Raw genomic sequence first — 2,393 nt, forward strand, 5'->3', positions numbered from 1 at the left:
GGCGAATATGACGTCAATGTGAAACGCCTAAGGATGACGTCACAATAAAATATATCTAAATGATGGCAAACTTATGTTCTTATTGAAAAGACTTTTGATAAATCTGTCCTCATATAACGTTGGTCGTTGCGGGGACGTTAGACCCAAAACAAACAAACAAACAAACAAACACCTCGTGATAAATAAAAAGCATGACACGTGTTTTAATACGGATGTGACGTATAAAATGCGGATTTCATTTTTCATTGTAGTACAGAAGTCATTTGTAACAGTGCGAGGTCACGTGTAATGGTATGGATGTCACGTGTAATGGTACGGATGTCACGTGTAATGGTACGGATGCCACGTGTAATGGTACGGATGCCACGTGTAATGGAACGGAGGCTACGGGTAATGGTACGGATGCCACGTGTAATGGTACGGAGGCTACGAGTAATGGGACGGATGCCACGTGGAATGGTACGGATGCCACGTGTAATGGTACGGAGGCCACGGGTAATGGTACGGATGGCACGTGTAATGGTACGGATGTCACGGGTAATGGTACGGATGCCAAGAGTAATGGTACGGATGCCACATGTAATGGTACGGATGCCACGTGTAATGGTAGGGATGCCACGTGTAATGGTACGGATGCCACGTGTAATGGTACGGAGGCTACGAGTAATGGTACGGATGCCACGTGTAATGGTACGGATGTACCGTGTAATGGTACGGATGTCACGTGTAATGGTACGGATGTCACGTGTAATGGTACGGGTGTCACGTGTAATGGTACGGATGTCATGTGTAATGGTACGGATGTCACGTGTAATGGTACGGATGCCACGAGTAATGGTACGGATGTCACGTGTAATGATACGGATGTCACGTGTAATGGTACGGATGTCACGTGTAATGGTACGGATGTCACGTGTAATGGTACGGATGTCACGTGTAATGGTACGAATGCCACGAGTAATGGTACGGATGCCACGTGTAATGGTAGGGATGCCACGTGTAATGGTACGGATGTCACGAGTAATGGTACGGATGTCACGTGTAATGGTACGGATGTCATGTGTAATGGTACGGATGCCACGTGTAATGGTACAAATGCGACGAGTAATGGTACGGATGCCACGTGTAATGGTACGGATGTCACGTGTAATGGTACGGATGTCACGTGTAATGGTACGGATGTCACGTGTAATGGTACGGATGTCACGTGTAATGGTATGGATGTTACGTGTAATGGTACGAATGCCACGAGTAATGGTACGGATGTCGCGTGTAATGGTACGGATGCCACGTGTAATGGTACGGATGTCACGTGTAATGGTACCGATGTCACGTGCAATGGTACGGATGTCAGGTGTAACGGTACGGATGTCACGTGTAATGGTACGAATGTCACGTGTAATGGTACGGATGTCAAGTGTAATGGTACCGATGTCACGTGGAATGGTACGGATGCCACGTGTAATCGTACGGATACCACGTGTAATGGTACGGATGTCAGGTGTAACGGTACGGATGTCACGTGTAATGGTATGGATGTTACGTGTAATGGTACGACTGCCACGAGTAATGGTACGGATGTCGCGTGGAATGGTACGGATGCCACGTGTAAGGGTACGAATGCCACGTGTAATGGTACGGATGCCACGTGTAATGGTACGGATACCACGTGTAATGGTATGATGCCACGTGTAATGGTACGGATGTCAGGTGTAATGGTACGGATGTCACGTGTAATGGTACGGATGTCACGTGTAATGATACGGATGCCACGTGTAATGGTATGGATGTCACGAGTAATGGTACGGATGCCACGTGTAATGGTATGGATGTCACGTGTAATGGTACGGATGTCACGTGTAATGGTACGGATGTCACGTGTAATGGTACGGATGTCACGAGTAATGGTACGGATGTAACGAGTAATGGTACGGATGTCACGTGTAATGACACGGATGCCACGTGTAATGGTATGGATGTCACGAGTAATGGGTTTTCGGCATGGATTTTGATTATACCGATTGTTATATTAATAACGTCACATTCTCATTGTATATGCTCTGTGATGTCAATCGTCATTGTTTATCCTCTGTGTTGTCACTCGTCATTGTATACCCTCTGTGTTGTCACTCGTCATTGTATACCCTCTGTGTTGTCACTTGTCATCGTATATCCTCTGTGTTGTCACTCGTCATCGTATATCCTCTGTGTGGTCACTCGTCATTGTATATCCTCTGTGATGTCACTCGTCATTGTATATCCTCTGTGATTTCACCCGTCATTTTATATCCTCTGTGTTGTCACTCGTCATCGTATATCCTCTGTGTTGTCACTCGTCATTGTTTATCCTCTGTGATGTCACTCGTCATTGTATATCCTCTGTGATATCACTC

The 2,393-nt window shown here is 46.1% G+C and overlaps 1 protein-coding gene across 1 annotated transcript; it reads left to right on the forward strand.

Annotated features, from left to right (window-relative positions):
- Positions 1-293: 293 nt before the first annotated feature.
- Positions 294-1,919, forward strand: LOC110465624 (autotransporter adhesin UpaG-like). The gene has a single exon (XM_021521572.1). It carries the CDS (start codon positions 294-296, stop codon positions 1,917-1,919), a length of 1,626 nt encoding a protein of 541 aa, XP_021377247.1.
- Positions 1,920-2,393: the final 474 nt, after the last annotated feature.

The sequence above is a fragment of the Mizuhopecten yessoensis genome, unplaced genomic scaffold (genome assembly GCF_002113885.1).
Source record: "Mizuhopecten yessoensis strain PY_sf001 unplaced genomic scaffold, ASM211388v2 scaffold11095, whole genome shotgun sequence".
NCBI classification, from domain to species: Eukaryota; Metazoa; Mollusca; class Bivalvia; order Pectinida; family Pectinidae; genus Mizuhopecten; species Mizuhopecten yessoensis.